This window comes from Penicillium expansum (genome assembly GCF_000769745.1).
Source record: "Penicillium expansum strain MD-8 chromosome Unknown contig68, whole genome shotgun sequence".
Lineage (NCBI taxonomy): Eukaryota > Fungi > Ascomycota > Eurotiomycetes > Eurotiales > Aspergillaceae > Penicillium > Penicillium expansum.
This window is the reverse complement of record NW_015971391.1, coordinates 41,731-64,351: the sequence shown is the minus strand read 5'-3', so window position 1 is coordinate 64,351 and position 22,621 is coordinate 41,731. Positions and strand designations below refer to the sequence as shown.

General features: G+C 47.2%; 8 protein-coding genes across 8 annotated transcripts; 5 read left to right on the top strand and 3 right to left on the bottom strand.

Annotated features, from left to right (window-relative positions):
* Positions 1-134: 134 nt before the first annotated feature.
* Positions 135-836, top strand: PEX2_025280 (SNAP receptor SEC22; the record flags this gene model as incomplete). The annotated part of the gene is made up of 3 exons (XM_016739803.1): positions 135-164; positions 215-324; positions 386-836. 3 exons carry the CDS (start codon positions 135-137, stop codon positions 834-836), a joined length of 591 nt encoding a protein of 196 aa, XP_016596626.1.
* Positions 837-1,051: 215 nt separating this feature from the next.
* Positions 1,052-2,231, bottom strand: PEX2_025270 (Elongator subunit IKI1; the record flags this gene model as incomplete). The annotated part of the gene is made up of 3 exons (XM_016739802.1): positions 1,052-1,779; positions 1,833-1,989; positions 2,073-2,231. 3 exons carry the CDS (start codon positions 2,229-2,231, stop codon positions 1,052-1,054), a joined length of 1,044 nt encoding a protein of 347 aa, XP_016596625.1.
* Positions 2,232-3,702: 1,471 nt separating this feature from the next.
* PEX2_025260 (DUF4246 domain-containing protein) lies at positions 3,703-5,658 on the top strand (the record flags this gene model as incomplete). Its single annotated transcript, XM_016739801.1, has 5 exons — positions 3,703-3,741; positions 3,791-3,867; positions 3,920-3,998; positions 4,059-5,012; positions 5,062-5,658. The coding sequence occupies 5 exons, from the start codon at positions 3,703-3,705 to the stop codon at positions 5,656-5,658; spliced, it is 1,746 nt and encodes a 581-aa protein (XP_016596624.1).
* Positions 5,659-5,910: 252 nt separating this feature from the next.
* Positions 5,911-7,515, bottom strand: PEX2_025250 (putative MFS maltose permease; the record flags this gene model as incomplete). Its single annotated transcript, XM_016739800.1, has 1 exon — positions 5,911-7,515. The coding sequence occupies one exon, from the start codon at positions 7,513-7,515 to the stop codon at positions 5,911-5,913; it is 1,605 nt and encodes a 534-aa protein (XP_016596623.1).
* A 519-nt stretch (positions 7,516-8,034) lies between these two features.
* On the top strand, positions 8,035-9,914 carry PEX2_025240 (alpha-glucosidase; the record flags this gene model as incomplete). Its single annotated transcript, XM_016739799.1, has 3 exons — positions 8,035-8,112; positions 8,180-8,600; positions 8,659-9,914. 3 exons carry the CDS (start codon positions 8,035-8,037, stop codon positions 9,912-9,914), a joined length of 1,755 nt encoding a protein of 584 aa, XP_016596622.1.
* Positions 9,915-10,692: 778 nt separating this feature from the next.
* Positions 10,693-12,170, top strand: PEX2_025230 (fungal specific transcription factor domain-containing protein; the record flags this gene model as incomplete). The annotated part of the gene is made up of 3 exons (XM_016739798.1): positions 10,693-11,144; positions 11,191-11,668; positions 11,718-12,170. The coding sequence occupies 3 exons, from the start codon at positions 10,693-10,695 to the stop codon at positions 12,168-12,170; spliced, it is 1,383 nt and encodes a 460-aa protein (XP_016596621.1).
* A 3,393-nt stretch (positions 12,171-15,563) lies between these two features.
* Positions 15,564-19,724, top strand: PEX2_025220 (ABC transporter ATP-binding protein; the record flags this gene model as incomplete). The annotated part of the gene is made up of 3 exons (XM_016739797.1): positions 15,564-15,635; positions 15,694-16,639; positions 16,702-19,724. The coding sequence occupies 3 exons, from the start codon at positions 15,564-15,566 to the stop codon at positions 19,722-19,724; spliced, it is 4,041 nt and encodes a 1,346-aa protein (XP_016596620.1).
* A 631-nt stretch (positions 19,725-20,355) lies between these two features.
* PEX2_025210 (Major facilitator superfamily domain, general substrate transporter) lies at positions 20,356-22,195 on the bottom strand (the record flags this gene model as incomplete). Its single annotated transcript, XM_016739796.1, has 3 exons — positions 20,356-21,293; positions 21,350-21,963; positions 22,047-22,195. The coding sequence occupies 3 exons, from the start codon at positions 22,193-22,195 to the stop codon at positions 20,356-20,358; spliced, it is 1,701 nt and encodes a 566-aa protein (XP_016596619.1).
* Positions 22,196-22,621: the final 426 nt, after the last annotated feature.

Sequence of the window (22,621 nt, the reverse complement as noted above, 5' to 3'; positions counted from 1 at the left end):
AGTGCTGTCCTTCGGAACAAGAAGCAACGTTTTCAGGATGGTCAGATCAACACAGATTGCAAGGCTTGATGGTGAGGAAGTCTCTGAGAGGTCGTGAGGAGGCGGAGTGCTGATGTCAAAGTGAAATAGGCCTTATGCTGGCTGCTTCGGTCGACGACGAGCAGGTACGTGACAATGATTATTTAAGCGGATTGTGAGCTTACAATACCCGTAGGCTGAATCGGAGCTCTCTGAGATTAAGGGTCAGGCTAAAATGATATTTCGCCGCTTGAATCGCAATTCAGCACCCCAAGCCAGTATTGAGTCTGGTCAATACAGTCTACAGTGAGTTGCACCCATCAATCAGCAAACATGATCAATGGACAATTTCTCACTTAGCTTGCAGCTACACCATCCAGGATGATATCTGCTTTTTATGCATTTGCGACAAGTCCTACCCCCGCAAACTCGCATTCACCTATCTCGCTGATCTGGCCTCCGAATTCACGACTACCTATACCTCCTCACAATACCTCTCACCCACCCTCCGTCCGTATGCTTTTGTCGAGTTTGATACATTTATTCAACGCACAAAGAAGCTGTACCAAGACAGTCGCGCTTCTCAGAACCTCGACAAGTTGAACGATGAGCTCCGTGATGTTACCAAGGTGATGACGAAGAATATCGAGGACCTCCTGTATCGAGGCGATAGTTTGGAGCGGATGGGTGAGCTCTCAGGGCGGCTGCGCGAGGACAGCAAGAAGTACAGAAAGGCAGCTGTACGCATCAACTGGGAATTGTTGCTGAAGCAGGTGGGTCTATACTTTGCGCCAGATTTCCCCTGGACGATTGGCTAACCATCTCATAGTACGGACCTTTCGCTGGCGTTGGGCTTGTCATTTGCATTCTTCTTTTCTGGCGATTCTTCTGATTCCTTGCTCTCCGTGACCATGCTCATAGTCCTGGCTGTATGAATGTACGCATAGTTAATACCTCGGTGATTGCGGGTTACAATCCGCCGATTCTAGAATATGGAGAATTGCGTGTAAACATGAATCGTATTTGATGATCTCTAAATCTCATCCTCTTCTTCGTCGAAATCGTCTTCTTCTCCCATGTCGTAAAGAATCCGGCCTCCTTCGCCGGGGCCATCATTATGCTGTGCGTCGAAGTATGGCAACACAACACCTTCTCTTTCGCGCCTTTGTCGGTCGGTGAGACCCAGCTCGAAGGTTGATGTCGGTTCCTCATCGCCGGCGCTTGGATCTCGCTCCATGGGAGGGTTGTACAGAACATTATCGTCAAGCAACGTCACAATCTCTTTCAGATGCTGTGGCGAATACCGCGACGCAGGCGGGAGAAGGTACCATTCTAGTACACCCCGGCCACTCTTCCGCCTATGCTCCAGCTCAATGACAATTCCCTCAGCTTTGCCAGTACCGGCCAATTTGTCCAATCGGCCGAGGAGAACGCCCTCTTGCTCTTCGTCAAGCCCGAAGACCGGAGGAGCCAGACTGCGGTCGCGAGCAGCCTTCTGTGCTAGGACGTGCGAGAATGAATGGAGTGTGATGATACTCGTAGCAAGATACGTCAATACAGAGATAGGTGGAGGTGAATAGGGACTTTGCTGTGGAAGTTCGGGGACATCTTGGTGGTATGTCACCACAAGTGATGCATCAACCTTGGCCGATGGCAACGAGGGAGCAATAAAAGAGCCAAGGAAAGAGGGCAAGTGGAACCCAGGGTCAACCCTTTTTGAGTTCAAAAGAGGGTTAATTGAATCAATGAGGATAAGACGCCCTATAAAGGCAGTAAGCATGAGTCCACTAGCGGGGTAAATGCGCAATGCTTACTGCGTGAGGGGTTGGAAGCTGCAACAGGCTGATAAACCGCGCTCACTTCTTTAACTATATCAGCGGGACTCTTGCGGCGTGTTGATACAAAAGCATCGACTCCATCGGGTTTCTTCAGGGTTTCGAAAGCGATGAGCGTGACATGGACTTTGGACAGCTGTCGAACTAGTCAGTATGGGTGTCCACTCCCGTGTATGGCGACACAAGTGTCGGTTATGGTAGCACTCCAAGCCAATATACCTTTGCACGTCTAATATATTCTTTCAGGAGTGGCGTAGCCGGTTGCTCCAAAGAATCCAAGACAAGTGTGAGGGGCGACGCAGTGTCGCGCAAGCTCAATAGTTTCGAAATCAAGAGCAAATTGTGCGTGCGCCTGTGTGAAAGGTTGATAGGTGCCATCTCCTTTTGATATTAGATACTGTTCTCGTCCAATTACTTTCTGGGGACGCAGGTTGAAAACACACAGGAAGTGGGGTTGCGCTGCGAAAATTTCGTGGTGGAATTTAAAGTTGGGGCTCGACGGGCCGGCCCGCGGGCTGCAGCACTTTCACCTGCGCAGTGCCCTTCCTATCTTTAGGGCTGTTGGGTCAGTCTGTGCATGGATGTTACAGATCTATTGCATCAATTAATTTGGACTTTCCCCCCCCTCTTGAAGTAACAATCACCTAGAAGTTTTGGTTGTTCCATTTATACCTCCACGGAAGCGGAAGAAGTGAAATAATATGTAGTGCGGAAGACATATGTCAAATCTTTGGCACAAGTAAGCACCTCTACGTAACGAAATTTGGCATAAAGGACTAGTAGGCCTCTTGAGATACTAGTTTCTCATTTTCATGATAAAATACTCTTCATTAGTGAGAGATACATCAATACAGCTGGGGTCACCGGTTTGGTATTCAGTACTGTTGTTAGACACCGTTGCATATAATAAATCGAAGACGCCCGCACAACGTGCATATGTTTTAGCTGCCTAGATTTCAGCTACAACAACAATATGGAGGAAATATCTAAAGAAAAGACATCTAAAATGACTTTGAAAATGACTACCGACAAAGACAGCACAAGGCCGCACAAGCGGGCGACTATTCTTATGTATACATAGGTATTAAAGACATGTATTTAGTGAGCCAATTTAGATCTATACATGTGGCATATAGAAGAAAATCTTTAGAGAGCAGTTGCTAGCAAAGGAAGCCGCTGCTCCGGCTCTGTGACTCTGTTTTTTACCCCTTTTGTGGAAATCTGGAATATTGAAGTCTCAGCTCAAGATTAACCTTGGAAACTGTCACTGCATACCTGATAGATTGAAAATCAAACACATGATTTCGCTACGTAGTTCCCGTCAGTGCCGTTAGTCCCCGAGGAATACTTATCCAAGAACGATCATACAAATACGAATATTTTCACAACGAAATGAGAATTAAAGGATGCATCTTTTTTTAAATCAGATATATGATACACTATGATGTAAATTATTTCTGAGGTAATCCGTACTCCCTGCATCACTATCTGATCCGACCCTTTCTCCACTTTCCCATTGCCGTCACGATTCATACCTCATGTTGCCTTTTCGGACCACATGAGTCTGACTCTAGCGCTGAGTATACATTTCCTTCTCAATTTGTTTTAAATCGTAGTTTATAGCAATCATCGTTGGGAAGCCTCGGCTGCCTATACCGATTTCCAGGCAGCTTCGCCAAAAGCGGACTTAGCGCCTGCTCTGCCTGGAACTAGCCCGTTTCTGCCTAGACCCACCCTATCAAGGCCGAGTACAAAACCTTGGATACTACCCCTGGACACGAATGATTTAAGTATTATTATACCAGCTTTCTCCGTCAAGATGTCTTTAAATTCCAATCCACAGCTTCGAATGCCCGGGTTCAATGTAAAGTTGAACTGCCAGCCCGATGTGAGAACCTGGACCTTCCTTCCGCATTATTCATCTGCTAACAAACCAGCGAAATGTGATCCAAAACTGGTATCACGGCTTTCCCAATGCATTGGATGACAATGAGTTACAAGAAAGCTACTTGAAGTATGTTTCAATGGTACTATTGGCGGGATGTCGAGTTGACTTTGCTTCCCAGCGACTTAGTGACTCACCGAGAAGTTCTGATGATGCGAGTGGTTAACACCATTACTGATAAGCCACAATGGGACCAGAAGGTGCGGCTGGGCTTGCACTTATATTCTTTGGCTTCAATGGTTGTTTCTAACTCCCTGTAGGTCTTTGATAAGAATATCACGACGAAATGGCGTGACGAGATTGCCCAAAGTGGTCAAGATGTGACTCCTAAGATGATGGATTGGATCATTGAAGAGCTTCAATGGAAAGCTAACATCCTTAAAGAGACGGGCCACGTCTGCGTTTTTGATGTGGGTGTGATCAAGTCCGATACCGCCGTGTCGAAAGAGTTACAACAGTCACTTAAAGAGGCTGTGAAACCTCTCGAGGATATGCCGGAGAAAGATTACCACCCCGGTTCTGATAATAAAGTGGTTGATCTGGTGCATCCCTCACTGTTCCCTGTGATCTACGGACAAACTCGCGTTCTTCCGGACAGAGTTATTGGGCTTGATGACTGTCTGGGAAGCGTGGGACAAGGAGATCTCGTACCCGTTCCTTCGAGTCAAAATTGTGGACCCATTTTGAATAGCCGACACCATTATCACAGTGAAGAACAAATATGTGTCTTCAGCGATAAGTTTCAATGGCTCCCGTGCGATGTGGAAATTATCGATGACGCCAGATGTCGAATCGTGTCATACATCAATAACGCCCACCCAGTTCACCATAAGCCTCTCTACGAGGTTGTTGAGAAAATCATCGCTCAGGCAATCCCCCTCTGGAACCGCAGTCTGTCTGTAATCCTCGAACCAAGAATGGAGTACACCAATGTCGAATATGGCGAGCATCCAGAACCTGAGCCTGTTCAGCCGGAGGGGGATGATCATGACGAAGATGAGTTTTGGGAACTCCATGAGCAGTGGGAAAGTACCCGTCCTATTATTCCTCCCGAGCCAGGCAGCTTTCAACCTCGAAAAGAAATCTTTAGTGCTAATCTACGAGAGCAATTTCCCGGCAAGAAGCTGCAAATCATCGTGAAACTGGCGAACATTACATTGAGCCCGGACAACCCGGAGTATGAAGGAGGCTCTTGGCACATTGAGGGACAGTTGGTAAGAGTTCCGCATCCTTTCGTTAACTGTTTATTCTAATCTTGAACAGAACGAGCGCATCTGCGCTACTGCAATCTACTACTATGACAGCGAAAACATAACCGACAACTCCTTGGCATTTCGTCAACGCGGTATGAAGTATATGCTAGAGATTGGATACGAACAAGGGCAGTTCGAATTCTTACAGGCCGTCTTTGGCTTTGACGACCAGGTCAACGGTAGCGGGAATAATCGCGATATCACACAAGATCTTGGAGCTGTCGCTTGCAAAGAAGGTCGGCTACTCACCTTCCCGAACACCGTCCAGCACCGGGTTTCCCCATTCTCGCTGGTCGACCCGTCTAAGCCCGGCCATCGGAAGATTCTCGCGCTATTTCTAGTTGATCCCCATCGTCGGATTATCTCCTCGGCCAATGTGCCCCCGCAGCAGGAGGATTGGGGTTACGAGAGACAGGATGCTGTGAATCAGGCTTTAGCAAGTCTACCAGCAGAGCTACGGGATATCGTTCAAGATGACTTGGACCCTGTTATGACCATGGAGAAGGCCAAAGAGTATCGATTGGAGCTCATGAAAGAGCGCGGGCACAGATCGGGAAAACACAATCAGCATTTCGAGACCGGTGACTTCAATCTGTGTGAGCATTAAATGCGAACTCCAATAGCCGAACTAACTCAGGCTCATGGCATGGCTTTACCGGTCTACCTATGTAAATATAAAAATGGTGTTAATATTACCTAGTTTCTGATTGTGAAATGAACATCATGTGTTTGCATTTTTTTAGTTGAGGTTCCAAGCAGTATCAATTCTAATTTTGAACCTTTTTAAACTTGCATGTATTTTTAATCACTATATCCTAGGTAAGAAGTACTTTAGGGGACTAGATACATGGCTCAACTATCAATCTTTATCCGCATGCGCCTCATGGACCTCCGTTGCCTCTCCCTCATACGGATCAACGATGGTGGTCGCGAATTTCCTCGCTGGAACTCCACGCTCAAAGAGCAAATCTAGTTCCTCATATGTGCGACCCTTCGGCTCGGGAAGTCGGAAGAATGCCCAAACCAGGGAGGCCAAACACGTACCAGCCCAGAAATAAGCACACCGAGCACCCCAGTCCCATGCCGTGGAGTTGAGCTGATAGTTTGTCAGGACGTTGACGACAATGTTACTGATGTTGTATAGGCAACGGGCGAGGACGATAGTCTTGGCTTTGAGGCGGGTGGAGGATAATTCTGAGACGAGGGAGTATGTGACAGGGCCGACACTGATGTCGTAGCAGAATGTGAAAATGATGAGCATCACACCGATTGCCCATTTGGCTGCGTTATTGTCCCCTGGAGCAAAAGATAGAGATCCTGTGATGATCAGAAGGACGAAAAGACTGGCGAGACCGGAGATGTGAATAGTTCGTCGGCCCGCGTAGGACATTAGGAACCATGATCCTATTGTACCCAAAACACCGAGACCGTATTGCCCCAGGGACAGGTTGAAAGACTGAACAGTTGGAAGACCCGCTTGGACACAGAAGTAGGCGAAATAACCCATCAGGTTCTGGCCACATAGGGTCTGCACTAACCAGACAAGACAAACGACCTCAGTCCGACGAAGATTTGTTCCCTTGAAGCAGTCCCAATATGTGGTGCCACTAGAAAGCGATTTCTCCAACTCGTTTGTGTGTTGAATCATAGCAATCGTCTCTTCAGGGTCAAAGTTGGGGTCATTGGACGATGTCAACCGCAGCAACGCTCGTCGAGCTCCTTCCACATTACCCTGGCGCACATGCCACCAAGGAGACTCGGGTGCGAAAAGACAGCCGATAATAATTGGAATCGGCCACACCCATTGCACACCAAAAGGAATGCGCCAAGCCCATTGATCATCGCGAGAAATGCAGGCGCGGTTGACACCAATGGCTACGAACTGCCCGAATACCCAACACATGTTGATAAAAGTTGTCAGGTAAGGTCGCAGGACAACTGGGCAAACTTCGGAGGCGTAGGCAGCTGGCAAGGTCTGGAAGATACCCCAAGGGATACCGGCGAGAATCTCGGCCACTAGCAACATCTTAACATTGACTGCGAAGAAAAACAGAAAAATGACCGCAGTGATGGTGGACAAGGCACAGACCATGGTCTTGCGGTACCCCAGGCGTTCAGAGACCAAACCATTGATCAGAAGTCCAATGACTTCACCACAGCGTGCACCATTGGAAAGACCGGATTGCCAGGATGCCGGAACAGCCCATTTCCCCGAGGCACTCTGTTCTCCGAACTTTTGGTTGAACGCAGGTGATGCGTACATAGAGCTCAGCAATGCGAGGTCATATCCTTCCATGATCAGGGTAGACGAAAGGAGGACTGACCAGCCAACAGCTTTCGGGTATAGCCGCAAAGCCTGCCAGAGCGTCATGGACTGCTCCTTCCTGGCTGCTTGTCTACCCTCTGCAAGGATGGGGGAGACTTTGCCGTCCATTCTTGCGGATGCCTCGTCCATCGAGACCATTGAACAAGTTTGTCGTGGTTTTGAAGCTGGATGGGCCCGTTTGATAGCGCAAGCTAATCAAGGAGTTTGAAACAAGAGTTTTTTTTTTCGTCAAGGCCTGTTCAGAATCGAAGGCTGATGATATCCCGATACTTTAGGCATTATCAAAGACGATAGATCGCGGGGCGATGCGTGATTTATACAAAAAGAGCTCAAGGAAAGAATACATGCATACTTCAGTTCACGCGCATCGTGGATCCGGGGAAAGTGCACATGGTCTGTTGCTCGCTTCTGGAGATTGGAGAAAACCGGGGAACCCGGAGTGTGGGGGCCCAACAGTGACCAATCATTGCACCGGAAAGGCGTCTGTCGGCGGCTAGTCGGTCCCTAGTCGGAGATATAGCATCGAACCGGAGCCTTGGCGGGTATGCAGGGTCTTGTGAAGATACCCCCGCGTTTACGTAGGCCGAGTTGGTGCCGAGTTATGATGGAAAGGTATAAGAGGGGTGTCGGAATGAAAAATGGAGATTCCAAGCCACTATGTCACCACACGCGACACAGGACACCGCCGTTCCTACGGGGACCAATAACTGGTGGAAAGAAGCCACTGTCTACCAGGTTAGTTGCCACAACATTCAGGAATCCAAGAAATCATAGAATTGACGTTGTCTGTTCGAGTTAAAAGGTATATCCGGCTTCATTCTATGACTCCAATGGTGATGGCTGGGGCGATATTCCAGGCGTTGTTAAAAAGGTCGATTACCTTCAATCGCTAGGTGTTGATGTCGTGTGGCTATCGCCGATGTACGACTCACCTATGCACGATATGGGTTATGACATCTCCGACTATGAAAATGTACTTCCTGCTTATGGAACCGTACAAGATGTAGAGAATCTTGTGGAAGCATGTCACTCGCGAGGCATGAAACTGATTCTAGACCTTGTCGTCAACCACTCCAGTGATCAGCATGCTTGGTTCCAGGAAAGTCGGAGTAGCAAGGACAATGAAAAGCGGGATTGGTATTTCTGGCGCCCTCCTCGATATGATGAGGCAGGGAATCGGATGCCTCCGAGTAATTATCGGGGTTATTTTGCAGGAAGCACATGTGCGTTGAAATTTTTGACAGTATTCAATCGCTTTGAACTAACGAAGTTATTATCTAGGGACTTGGGATGAGAAAACGGAAGAATATTACCTGCATCTCTACGCGAAAGAGCAACCCGACCTCAACTGGGATAACAAGGCCACACGTGAGGCTATCTACAACAGCGCGGTTCGATTCTGGCTAGACAAAGGTGTCGACGGTTTCCGAGTGGATACAGTGAACAAGTACAGCAAACACACAGACTTCCCAGACGCCGCCATCACAGATCCTAAAAGTTACATCCAACCCGCCATCGGAATGTGGTGCAACGGCCCCCGGATTCACGAGTTCCTCCGCGAGATGTATGACGAGTCATTTGCTCCGTACGGGGATGTCATGACTGTCGGCGAACTCGCCAATACACCCGATCCCAAGAACGTTCTCGAATATGTGGGAGCATCAGCCAAGGAGCTGAGCATGGTCTTCCATTTGGACATTGGCCATATTGGCATGGGACCCAGCCTGGAGGAGAAGTACATTTTTACGCCGTGGAAGTTGACGAAAATGAAATCCATTGTGGAGAAGTGGCAGACTTTCATCGAGGGAACGGATGGCTGGACCACCGCTTTCTGTGAGAATCACGATAACGGACGCTCTGTCTCTCGGTTTGGATCGGATGCACCCGAGTTCCGGGAGATTTCTGCTAAAATGCTGGCTCTGATGATGGTTACCATGACTGGGACTTTGTTCATCTATCAGGGTCAGGAGATTGGTATGATCAACGCACCACGCGAGTGGCCCATCGAGGAATACAAGGACATTGAAGGATTAGGGTATTACCGAGAAGCAGAGCAACGCAGTGCAAGTGGAGTTGATCTTACTCGCAAAGAGGAAATCATGGATGGCCTCCGAATTCTGGCCCGCGATCATTCCAGGCTGCCGATGCAATGGGATGACTCGGAACATGCTGGTTTTACTACCGGGAAACCGTGGATGCGAGCTCATGATCTTTATGGTGAGATCAATGTAAAGAAGCAGCAGAAAGATACATCAAGCGTTTTGTCTTTCTGGAAAGATGTTCTGCGTCTAAGGAAAGAGTACCGGGAGTTGTTCATCCACGGTGCATTTGAAGTTCTTGACTACGAGAATCAAGAGACGTTTTGCTTTGTGAAGTCGAGAAATCATGAACGAGCATTGGTCGTTCTGAACTTCACTGATCGATCTCAGCCATTCACGCAGATCGAGAAAACTGCGGGCATGAAGTTGCTTGTGGGAAACTACTCCGATTCATCGCTGGAAAACTTGAAGCCCTTCGAAGGACGCGTCTATATCTGAGATATCTCCATAAAGAACTAATCAGAAATATATTTGTACCAATATTGATTGAAACGTTACTTTTCTAGGATACTATTCTGCATAGTACCTTTTACAGATGGACACGATATATCTCGAAGCTGGTAGCCTGTTAGCAATCTTTACCTTGTAGTCCATCAGGAACTCCTAACAATAATTTAATGAGGCTCTAGTATTTGCTTCTCGCTTTATTAAAAAAAAATGCTGTAAAGAGGTAATTTCCGCAATAATTTGAAAGCCACACTGAGATCGGGGGGCCTGAACGGGATGTTGTGGCCTGACAAATCAGGCCACAACACTTAGGCTTTTCTCCCGGCTTCTTCCCGACTTCCCCCCGCGACCCCGGATTTGCGTTGTGCTAGTTCTTTTGGTAAATTTAAACCTGACTTTCCAGATGCCAGACCCACCGGTCAAGCAGGCATGTGATGCATGTCGCCGACGCAAGGTCAAATGCATTTTACCAAAACCCTGTGGGCAGTGTCGGGCTGCAGGCTTAGTCTGTCGGACGTCTTCACAGCGGCAGAAAAAGGGGCGACAAGGCCAAACAGCCAACATTCTTAATGAGCTCAGAGCACAGGAAATTGAACAGGCGCTAGTGCGGGATGCGAATATTTCTCCGCCATCAGCAGCTCTCAGGCTTGGGGATAGTATACCAACGCCCCAGTCATTGCAAGCCTCGGGAAGATGTCAGTTCTCGAAAACACCTCACCTTTTAAGCCGGGAGCTTGTCGACGCCTGCTCGGAATATTTTTTCTCCCGAATGAGAGGAACGGTGCCCGTTTTGCAACCCGGCAGTTTTCAGAAACAAGTGGACCTTGCCGATACGTCCCTCCATGCTTATTGTTTCGTCACTGCTTTCTGTGCCTTTGTGGTTACTCAGACCGGATTTGCCGTGGAGCATGCATCCTTGGAATTCTCTCGGGATTTTTGTACTAAAGACTACCGGAATTCCCTAATTGAGGAAGCCACTGAAGCTCGAAAGCATATCGATCCATTCACAGATCCTGTACGGCAAAGCATTATCATCGCTTTCCTTCTGTATGGATGTCATATTGGACTGGGAAATCAACGGCATGCATATTACTTTCTCCGCGAGTCCACAACGCTTTATACAGCCAGCGCGCTGCAAAGTCAAGCATCATCAGCCCAGGTGGATGACGATGACCCTTCCTTGGCAGGCAAATTGTTTTGGCTCTTAGTCGTATCCGAGAGGTATTTTCTTCGCCTTTTAGCTAGTTATTTGCTAATACAGAGACAGAGCTCATGCGATCCGTCGACATAGACCAATCACGCTCCAGGTCACCCCCGAAAGCCCTCAATTAGAAGATGATCCACTTTCAACTCCGCTGGAAGATGATCCAATTGCAAATTCATCAGCCATCGGGTTTCGGTGTCTTGTAAACCTCTACAGCCTATTTGATGAAGGCTTTCTGGGCCAGTGGAATGGAACGAATGCCACATGCTCGATTGAGTCGCTAGTTCGCCTTGAGGAGCGCATCCAAAGTGCAGTCCCGGCGGACCTTGATCTGCCTGATATACTCATGGCAGACTTGCGTGTGTCCCAGCAGTGGCTGCGGATCATGATATGGCAGCTTTCTACAACTGCTGGGTTTCTTTCGACAAATCCTACACATGAATGCATGGACTTTCGCTACCCCCTCCTAATTGCTCAAGATCTCTGCTTCGCAACATGGAAATTGTCCAGGCAGAGTATGGAAACCCATGGAATTGGTCTTGTATGATTTACCCTTATAAACATACCAAGTATATGCTAACATCTTGTAGATTGAAAAAATATTCGAGGTGGCTTGCACCTTGATTGATGTTATGGCATGCCTCTCAGCAGCTGGGCTCCGTTCTTCGGGCTTCAAGCTTGGCCCGCAGGACTATCTCAAGCATTTTTCTACCCTTATTCACGATCTTCCCGGGGGACGCCGAAGGTTTCTTCCACTGCTACTTACCAAAATAGGGCAAACTCTGCCATCCATGGTAGACCCTATTACCGTTCATCTCAAACTCCAACCCAGCCCCCTTGCTCCGAGCTCTACCAGTGAGGAATCATCAATATCCGCCATCGCCGAAGATGCCGGCTCAACTGAACAGCCCTCTACTGAATTACTTTCCGAGACTGAAAATTGGATGAACGGTAACTTCAACTATGCGGAGATGAGCCGCATTGGTGAGAAAACTCCAGAGATTGACGAGGCATTTCTCCAATACTCCAGTTATTTTCCCTGAGACCTGAAAAGTGCACTACGCCTACCGATATTTTAGATATTGCAAACCTCCAATAACTTTTCTGCAAATCTTGGATTTCGAGTTTCTTCTGGTATTTCTTCCGGATCAAGTTCAACAATTATACCAGGTGCATGGACGTGGGGCCGACACTCCTAAGCGAAAAGGCGTTGCTCTGAGAGATGCTGCAAGGCTTTTTTCCTTGCTCTCAAACATGGCTGCAAGAATATTGCTGATTTCGACCGCCAATGATCTGGTGCTTGGAATTTCACAGCAGTCATTGACTGAAGAGCCCCCCTTGCGGTATCCCTGAAGGCCTGTTTAGCTCATATCAGATAGCCGACCTTCAAGCTGCTGTCGATCAACTTTCTTTGACACCGTGAGTGGCATGGACTTCATTGGCACAACCGCGGTTGGAATCATATGTTTGGACAGGAATTTGGACAGCTGCTTATACATCTTTTTGGCCAGTTGACCCTCCTGGTAATCTAATCGGTTGTTTTGATGAAAGCAACAATCTCGGCATCCTGAGAATCGTGTTTAGACAAGCTCACTTCCGGGCGACCGGACTTGAGGCATGACTTTGTTGCATTTTCAACCTCTACCCCATTCACGCGCAACTCCCGGATCTTGACGTCTCCAGTTTTACGACCCAAAAGAACCATGTCGCCATTCTCATTGTCCCTGGGGAAATCATCCGTACGGTATACTCAACTCGATTCAAGCTGAGGCATGAGAGACTTCCATTCTCGGGACAAAGAATTTGAAATGGCTTGTGCTTCATGGTCTGGGCCCTTTAATTACCCGGATGCGTGAGATTGGTGTCTGAAGTGCTATGCTAGTACCTCAGGAAGGTTGATAACTAACTAGCTACCTACATAGTTGGTTCTGAGAGCCTGTGTCTCCCAAAGAAGCTGCTCTCTGCCCCTCTCTCTGCCCCTCGCCGTATAGGCTTAAGACATTTAAATCAAGGAAATGGATTTTGTGTTACCGAACTATACTACTATTTTTGAAAGGACTACTCCCCTCCCCATTAGGCTCATTTCCCGGGTTTTGACCTTTTGGACTATCTATCGTACGAGTGAACTTAAACCAACTGCGGTACTCCAGTGACAGATACAAAACTGTAACGCTTCCAATGTCAAATAATTGGTGATATCATACTCTTGGCCTCTCTTGTTATTTAGAAACCTTCTTACGAGGTTAACTTGATTTGTGGCATGCGCCGTGTACAGACTCTTTTGGGTATAGATGGGCATCAACTGTGTCTTCAGGGCTCCATTCTTGGCTTTCAGCTAACTGGGGTCTCCTCTGGGCTACTGACCTCGGGATGCCAATTCTTGGCGTAAGCAAAATGCACTCCCGAGGTCCAGTCCAGGAGAATCAAGTGGAGGTTACTTTTGAGAGAAAAAAAAAAGTCATCGAAATGTTACGGGTCTATTGCATTTGGAAAAAAGGATTAATGACGGTACGGTATAAGCCTTGTGATAATATCAGATTTGCAGCAGGGTTTCTACGTCAGCAAAATAGATATCAGTAACAGGGTTCCCGCAAAGACTAGTAGTAGGTACATTGAGGGTTAAAACATTTAATATACGCAGGTGGTGGATCTTTACACACTGTAGCTTTGGACATCGCGAGGTACCTACTGCGTAATTAGCAAGAGGTGGATACTCAAGGCCTTAAATGTAACATCAATAGTATGGAAATTTAACGGTTTGCAAAAAAACTGCTGAAACTTTCATACAATACGATCTGATAAAGCGGTAACTTTACGTTACCAAGGATCATTCCCGGCCCGGGGACCTCGGGCAGCGGAGACCCTATTTTTATCTGATCAGACTTTTGTGGAGTTACCGGGCTTGACATTTAGGGTCCAAGTTTGATGAAAAAGGCATCTCGTGCTGTGATTTCACACAATGCGCGATTTTCACCGGAATTTCCGGCTGAAGAGTCCCACTATATCAAATCAATAGACTGAAAAAGTACAGAGAATTATCGCTGGCTCTTCAGAGTATTTTTACATACGGGTCCTCAATCCCAGCCAGACCTTTTTCACCTTTTACCTAGTTACCTAGTTACCTAGTTACCTAGAATGCCGGCCGTCTTGATCTCTATCGGCTGATCAGCTTATTTCATCTCTATCGGACCATTGCATGGGCTACTACAGGCTTTGAAAATCACGATCAACTGATTCCTTCTCCGCAACACGCCGATTGCTCAATTACTGAATAATGGATATCAGTCCACATGAAGAAAGTCTATGTCACGCACATTGTATGGACGGGATAATTTCCCTCCGTGGATCTTAGAACGTCTCGAGTATTCGGAACTTGCCCGGTTCTTTTGATCTGCTTGACGGGAACTTTCCATTTCTTGGCAGGGTTCTGAGCGAATTTAGTTCGTGTGACAAAAAGGCTAGATTGATATACTTGCCGCCCGTGCGGGGACTAGATATATTGCCAAGAATTAGGTGTAGCACCCACTAGGCCGTTTTTGCTCGGCACAAAAGCTCCAAGGACTTTGTGCAAAGTATATTTACTAGCTTTAAAAACGCCATCACCTGTTCGATGCAGAGAAGATTCCCGTTGGGCAGAATGATTCCGAAGGTGAAAACAGCCACATATTCTAGCGCGATTTGAACCTGCATGGTTGGCAGCAAGCAATTCGGAGGGATTTAAACCACGAAGCTTTTTTTGAGAATCGAAAACTCTGCCTCTTCATAAGGTATGTAGGTACCGGTCCAACCCGGGGATGACTCCATCATGGCTTGGACATAAAGTAAGTGGATCCAATCTGATAAGGGCTCTAATATTTTACATATGTACCAAGCAATTTATAGTGATTCAAAACCCACGAAGGTTTCTTGGTATTCAAAAACTTTTTAGGCAATTCCATCTTCACAAGTAAGGTAGCGGTCCGCTCATAATGGCCCCATCGTGGCTTAGACCTCACAGTGGATCGAATCTGATAAGGGTCCTAGTATTTTATGTATCAAGCAATTCGGAGTGATTTAGAACCCATGACTCTTTTTGGTATTGAAAATTTAACTAATCAATTCCGCTCCGAGGTTCATAATTACCGCTCCAACTCCGGAAGTACCCCGTCGTGGCTTGAGACATAAAGTGGGTATGTAGAATCTGATAAGGGTCATGGTATTTTATTGTGGAGTGAATGTATGTATTTTTGCACCTGACTAATGTACAGCTGTAAAATACAGATCAACAATGCAACATTGGAGCTCCTGAAGTTTTCACTGTGACTGTGTGGGATCTAGTGGCTCAGTAGCGGGAAGGTTTCCAGGGCAAGGCTCATACGCACCTTGAGCAACGCCCTAATTTGCTTGCTTTCCGTAAAAGCCCCTTTCTATACTCACGGAAGCCTCGAGAAGCAGTCATGCAGACCTCGGAGACTGTCGATGGCGATGGACTGGATAAAAAGACTGCGACTGGACCAGGACAGTTGTTTGTACGAGATTTATGTCAATATTCCAAAGCAATTCATATACTAACTCATTCAACAACAGATGAAGCCTGCCTCCATGCTCGTTTCCAAGTTGAAGGAGTTGAAAACAGCATTTTCATTCATCCGCCTTCTTTTTTCATTGAATTACACCAAGTTTGATGTCTTACTCGTTACAGTGGGAACATTCTTCGCCATTGCCGCAGGCGTCCCTGAGCCGTTACTTGGTATCGTGCTTGGTCAACTCATCAACGAACTCAACGAAGTCTCCTGTTCCGCGACGGTGTACGATCCCTCCTCCGTTCGAAAGAAAGTCCTCTATCTCATTTACATCACCATCTTCAACTTTGCGGCCATCTACATTTATGCCGCATGCTGGGCTCTTGTGAGCGAGCGAATCGCCCGTCGTTATCGCAAAGCTTACTTTCGCAGCGTGATTCGTCAAGAAGCAGCATTCCACGATAGTCTGCCCTCTGGTCAGGTCATCTCTCGACTGGTCAGTGATATTGAGACATTGCAATCGGGAACTTCAGAAAAGGTTGGAATCTACATTGCTACGCTATCATACTTCGTCACAGCGTATGTTGTGGCTTTCATCAAAGTTCCTATCATTGCAGGCATCCTGATTGCGGTGATTCCATGCTTCTTTGCCATGGCTCTTGTTGGAGGCCGCCTTGCTTCACGATATGGTACCCGTGTGGGCAAGCAGGTAGACCTCGCAACTTCAATTGCATCATCCAGTCTCTCTCACTTGAAGATTGTACATGCATTCAATGCCCAAAAACGCCTAGAAGACCTCTTTTCTTCTCATCTTATTCAGTCTCGAAAGGACGCGTTGAAAAAAGCGGCTGTGCATGCCACGCAAATGGGGACGCTATTCTTTATAGTCTACTCTTCAAATGCCTTGGCCTACTGGAAAGGTGCTCATTTGATAGCAGACTCTGTCGATGGGTTGAACTCCGGAGTCTCCATTGGCGCAGTTTATACTGTGATCTTTATTCTGATTGATGGTAAGCTGCCTATCAACCTAATTACCTGACTCTCTTGGCTCACTCGCTGATACAAATAATAGCCACCTTCATCTTCAGCCAAGTTTCCCCTTATATGCACGTTTTTAGCGCTGCTACCAGCGCATCGAGGCGTCTGCTGGAGGTAATTCACCGGGATTCCAGTATAGATGGCACATCACTTATTGGAGAGACAAGTGTGAACTTGAGCGAACAAGAGATTATCTTCAAGGATGTTCATTTCACATACCCTGCTCGGGCGGAGGTTCCAGTCTTGCAGGGGTTGAACTTGTCCATCCCTCCAAAGAAACACACCGCGTTTGTCGGTCCATCGGGAGGTGGAAAGTCTACCGTCGTTGCACTCCTGGAACGATTCTATGATCCATTAAGCGGAACCATTTCGGTCGGGGAACAAGATTTCCAAGACTTGAATGTGGCCAGCTTGCGAAGCCAAATGGGATTTGTACAGCAAGAGTCCCAATTGCTGGACCGTTCCATTGTGGAAAACATCGCGTATGGGCTGGTTGGATCTGCCGAGCACGAGGATCTGACTGAAGTCATTTTGGATATGCGCTTGGCTGATATTGTGGCCAGAATCCAGGCTGGATGCTCTGAAGCGGAGGCCCTGGAAGATTGTGATCCTAGGATCGCTGAAATTTTCAGACAGGTAAAGTTGGCAGCTAGCAGAGCCAATGCGCTCTCATTTATTGAGTCTCTAGCGTTTGGTGTAGCTAGTCCAGTTGGAACTTCTGGCGGCCAACTCAGTGGTGGTCAAAGACAGCGCATTGCTCTTGCTACAGCTCTTGTTCGTGAGCCCAAAGTGCTTATTTTGGATGAAGCAACTGCTGCACTCGATTCAATGAGTGAGCAGTTGATCCAGGCTGCCTTGCTCACACTGTCTGGAACGACCACGATAGTGTCTATTGCCCATCGTCTAGCAGCCGTTAGGGATGCAGATCAAGTCATCGTCATCCAGAATGGCCGAGCGGTGGAAAGCGGTTCTCCTCAAACTTTGTTGGAGAGTGGCGGGGCGTACGCGACAATGATCAGTCAACAGAGGCTTGCCAATTCTGGGATGGATAGCTCAGAAGATACATTGAGCGAGGCCAAAAGCTCTCTCACTTTGAACAGAGAAGGCCCGATCTTGGCGGAAAAAGGGCAGAGTGTCTATATGGCTGAAGAGGAAAAGCCCGCTGAGACCAATGCAGAGTCCAATACTGCACTGGCAAAAGAAGAACCCAAGCCATCAAAGTTCCTCACGGCAAAGATATGTTTCGCCTTCATCCGTCCCAATATTCTTCTTATCCTTCTGGGCTTGGTAATGTCAATAATCATCGGAGCTAGCTACAGCTCGAATGCAATTTTGTTTGGTAATACCGTGGGAGGGCTCAGTCCATGCAAGGGTACCGCAAATATTCGACACAGCGGAAACCTGTTCGGCCTCATGTTTTTTGTCGTGGGAATTGTCGAACTTTTCGCGAATGTCATTGGCGGGTGTGCCTATGGATGGGCAGCTGACCAGACACTGTATCGAATTCGCATGAACTCACTTCGGTCGCTCCTTAGTCAAACTATGACATGGCATAGTGCTGAAGGACGAAGCCCTGGTGTCCTCATTGCCTATATCACAGGTGATGCATCGGCCATTAGTGGCCTTACTGGAACTACTATCGGTCTTCTCCTTGCGACTGCGGTGAATCTTTTTGCGGGAGTCATCATTGCATTTATCGTGGCATGGAAAATCTCAATTGTTCTGGTCCCCACTATACCTGTTCTCCTAGTGGCTGGATTCATGAAGTTACGGGTTCAGGGCCAATTTGCAGAGCGACATAAGAAAGCATTCTCTCGCGCTACAGAGATCACAGTGGAAGCCTTGGGAAATCTGCGTTTCGTCGCAGGTTTCTCACTCGAGAATCAGCTCTATCGGGAGTTCTTGTCATCGATTCAGAAGCCATACAAAAACACCACTAAGGCGATCGCTTGGGGAAACTTCTGGCTCGCGTGGGCCTTCAGTGTGAGCAATCTCATCAGCGCCCTTGCATACTGGTGGGGATCCAAGCAAATTGCCTCAGGGCTTTACTCCCAAACCCAGTTTTTTATTGTCTTGCCAGCTCTTCTATTCAGCACACAATCCTGTGGTCAGATGCTTGCCTTGGCACCAGATGTTTCGAAGGCTGGAAAGGCTGCTTCACGTGTTGTTGATCTTGTGAAAACAAACTCTGCCGAGGAGGAATTTAGTGGTGGCAATTACACGCAGAAAATGATGAAGATGGAAATGCCAGATACAGATCCTGAGGCCAACATGTCTTCTGGGGCAACCTCTTCTGAAAAGTCTCAGGGACCAGTGGGTGCACAGCTTCACGAAGTGTGCTTTTCATACCCAAAATCATCTCACATCCCCGTTCTCAGTGGATTGAACATCGATTTCAAGCCAGGAAACTTCTACGCACTAGTGGGCCCAAGTGGCTCAGGGAAATCAACCATCTTCAACATGCTGGAAAGGTTCTATCAACCCACGTCCGGGTCTGTTACAATCAATGAGCAGAACATCAACCGTATATTGTCGACAGCATTCAGGGACGACATTGCGCTTGTTCCACAAGAGAATGTTTTATTTGAGGGAACCCTCGCCTTTAACATAGCACTCGGGGCAAGACCCGGATATACAGCCACACAAGCAGACATTGAGGAAGCTTGTAAGCTAGCTCAGATCCATGATGTGATTATGACCTTGCCTGATGGCTACGAGACATTCTGCACCCACGATGGAAAGCAGTTTTCAGGTGGTCAACGCCAGCGTCTATCTATTGCAAGAGCCTTGATTAGAAAGCCAGGCCTCTTACTTCTTGATGAGTCTACGAGTGCTCTCGATGGTGAATCTGAACGAAAGATTCAGGATGCTTTGTCAAACCTCGCGGGAAAAACTACGATTATCGCTATTGCTCATCGCTTGAAGACGATCTATCGGGCGGATCAGATTTTCCTTATTCAGGATGGTCATTGTGCTGACCACGGCACCCACGCGGAGCTTGTTGAGCGGAGTGAGATGTATCGGGAGAGTGTTTTGCATCAGTCACTAGCCACCTGATGTCAGACCCATATTTCTAATGGAAGTAGAGATGCTTTCCAAATGGCTTTAGAATAGACGTATTGAAAGAGATAGATTTTGTTTTTATTGAATTTTACGGGTTCATGCTTCAAACGCTTCATGTTGGAAATTCACAGGAACACTTCGTACATTAAACCTGGAAGATTTGGCGAGACTTATAAGAAATTATTTTGGGTCTTATTCCTCTGTGCCCACAGAACGTTTCTTTTAGTGTCATTTTTTCTCATTCTTTCTACCCCGATTCCAGGGTAGTTGGAGTCATGAACTTAGAGCGACTACTTCTCATTCAATACCGATGAACCATGATAATACCATTAACATATAACTACAACTGGGCAATCAAAAAATATAAATGAATCCATGTACATGTAAAAAAAGAGGAATATCCCACTTCTGTATAGCGGAAAGAAAATGAAAGAAAAGAAGAAGGGACAAGGAAGGCAAGATTATAACATTAGTTCAAATTCAAATATTAAGCTTTACTGAAATGAAGAAAACACCTATATACTAAATACTAAATACAAGGGAAGTTCTCCATCTGGGGTAACAACGGTGCTGTCCGATTGAACATCAACAGCGACCACGGTAGGCCATCTAATATTAGCCAGTTCTAAAGGACAGTTCCAGGGACCTGCTTCTTGTCGCCGACATTGACGTTTCTCCAGATAGCAATACAAGGCAAACCAAGTGCCACGACAGCAGTGGTTGCGATACAGCTATACTTCTGGGTATCACCCCAGGCCAAGTTAATGGCGGTCCGAATCTCTGATCCCATGGGATAATTCATCTGCTTCAAATACCCCCCAAGGTATATATCCGTCCAATTAGCCTGTGCCTCTGCGGGCAAGTTCGCTATCAAAGTGCTTGGAAAGACGTTGGCGTAGATAGCAGAGGCAACAGTGTTTCCAGCGGCTCCACCCAGACTAGCGAAAAGTCCAAGGATTGAAAGCATCATTGGCACTCCGTCATGATCAGCTGAGCTCATCACGGCCATGTCCTGTCCGATGACCAAAATGCCACCGGCAAAAGCGATGAAGATCTGACACATGACAATGTATCCAATACCGTCATCTTGACCGCGGAAGTGAACCATCAACCCTGAGCCAAGAAGCATCAATGGAAGACCGAAGAAAAGACAAGCGTTCTTGAAATGTTTGGTTTGTCGGATATAAAGACCAAACACAGGCGCAATGAAACAAGATCCAATGTTGTATATCTGGTTCATATAGCCTGCGTCCGACACACTGAGGTCGTACACCACCATGACAAAGTTGAGGAAATAGAGATCCCAAGCAGCGTAGCCGAGATTGAGCAGAGCTGACAGTAGACAGGCACCGAGAACTGTCCGCTGCTTCAGCAAATCGTACTGAATAAATTGCTTGCGAGCACAGAAATTTTCCCATGCCACAAAGACAAAGAACAAACAGAAGCCAATGACTAGCATGGCAATGAATGTGGCAGATCCGTATTCAGCCCGTCCATAGATTGCCAGACTGAATGGCAGTAGTAGCAAAATAAACGTTGCCATCAACAGAGCGGCACCGACGACTATTGACCGTTAATAATTGAGCGCAAATCATTTTGTAAAGGGGAAGGGCACGTACTATCGAACTCGTGGACATAATGCACGACGGATTGAGACCAAGTGCGGTTGCTTTCCGCTTTGTGATACAATCCCAGCTTCTTAGCTTTGATCTCGTAGAATTTGAACACGACAGCGAGGGGCAGCAGGACAAATGGGAAAATAATGGAAAATGCTCCATATGCCCAGCGCCAAGTTGTCATACTTAAGAAGGACTTGGCAGCCAATGGACCCGTGAATGCGGTGCAAATGAATGGCGTACTGGAGAAGGCGAACGCAAATGCCCGGTTCCTCAGCCCGGATGTATCAGCAATGAAGACATCAAGGATTAGGTAGATGGCGTTGTAGCCAACCCAGTACAGAACGTATCCCGCCGCAAATCCATTCGGCCCATCGCATGACGCCAATATGATTATCCCTAGCAAAAACAGTCCCGTGAATATAGTGAGGGCCTCAGCTCGACCCCAGATATTCAGGATTTTGGCGATGGGAAGCTTCACTACACCACCTACGACGGTGGCTAGGATCGCTGCGGTGGAAATTTGAGGGGCGGTATTGAAGTTGGCGTAGGCGTTGAAAATCACGTTGGTACCGATCGAGGAATGGAACGCCAACATGAAAAAGCAGACCCAAATCCTAAAGTGAGACGTTAGTATTATCCTCTTGATATCTATCGTATTGTTAACTAAGCGGCTAGTGCCGCAAAAGTAATCACATACCAAGCGTAGATGGCAAACACGGTGTTTTTGCTCCATGCAAGCACTACCGCTTCGGCTTTCTGAACACCACTCGGGCCATTCTCAACAATTCCGTCAACTCTTTCTTGGGCTTCCTTCAGTTCAGCCTTTCCAGAATCTGTTTTAAACATAGTACTGGCTTGACCCGGAGGTAAATGTGCGCCCAGCTTAGAAGGATTGGATGCTGGCTGGCTCATGATGACAGAAACCAGCTAAGGCAGCCAAGGAATTTGGCTGAAAGGGAAAGAAAAATGGTAGATCTTGATCGATGGGGTTCTCAGATGGTCCGAACAAGAGCAATAAATAACAAAAATCTAGTTGATGACCTAACCACATAAGTCTGTCTATAGGTATAGTCGCCACTTTTCTCCCGCCGAGTTCGGCATTCATTATGGCAAGGATGCAAAAGAACTCTCTAGCAGAAGGCTAGATTAAGCGCTTGTGGCGACGGTGTACGGCAATTGGTCAATATTGAAAAGCAATGACTAGCAAGAGATTTCCACCCAACTCCAAATCACGGACCTCAGTCCTCTCTGGGAATAGTGGCATGATTCGGT